Below are 627 nucleotides of genomic sequence, written 5' to 3'. Positions count from 1 at the left end.
TTTCTGGTGAATGATTTCTCTTGTTTTGTTTGTCTGCTTGTTTTTGGTTGTTACTTGGTGTGTGATTTAGTCGTATGTCATTTTTTCACTTGATGTTAGTGTAGGTATTTTTTTTAAAGCGTGGTTATGTAGTGGCGTATTCAGAATTTGTGGTTATACGTTATTTTTATTGCTAATTCCAGTGCATTTTTTCACAGCGTCATAGTCTTTGCAAAGGATAAATAGGACTATCTTGCAAATGATTGATATTTAGCAATGACTTAAGGATTTTCCATTCATTTTCCATAACTTGGTTTTAACATGTACTGATGTACCTATCCTCTTCAGTGATGATGCAATACGTGCTGTCAAGAAACTACGTGTCTTGGGCTCCGGAATGGAGGTGGTTGCATCAGGATCATCCCAGTTCATATACTCTATTCCCGGCGAACTCTCTATGGATCACACAACTCTTTTGCAGCAGGTATGTGTTTACATATGAAGAATATGTTCTAGTATACAGAGATCGAATGCAATTTTGTTTATTGCGAAAGTCTGATGTATAGGTATGCGTATCATGTAGAGTATTATTTATTTCAGAGTAATGTAGCATACTTAGTAGTGAAATCAGAGAGTTAGACTGAAAAA

At 35.4% G+C, this 627-nt stretch overlaps 1 protein-coding gene across 3 annotated transcripts in view; it reads left to right on the top strand.

The window, feature by feature from the left end:
• Nucleotides 1–627, top strand: part of LOC119581901 (vacuolar-sorting protein SNF8-like) — a 43,000-nt gene that overhangs the window by 41,344 nt on the left and 1,029 nt on the right. For all 3 annotated transcript variants that reach the window (XM_037930064.1, XM_037930065.1, XM_037930066.1), the window contains exon 5: nt 328–463. In XM_037930064.1, the coding sequence (XP_037785992.1) occupies nt 328–463 (136 nt within the window). The remainder of the gene's footprint in view (nt 1–327; nt 464–627) is intronic.

Source organism: Penaeus monodon, chromosome 15, assembly GCF_015228065.2.
Source record: "Penaeus monodon isolate SGIC_2016 chromosome 15, NSTDA_Pmon_1, whole genome shotgun sequence".
Classification (NCBI taxonomy): domain Eukaryota; kingdom Metazoa; phylum Arthropoda; class Malacostraca; order Decapoda; family Penaeidae; genus Penaeus; species Penaeus monodon.
Note: the sequence above shows the minus strand (reverse complement) of the source record. Positions and strands in the feature narration are given on the sequence as shown.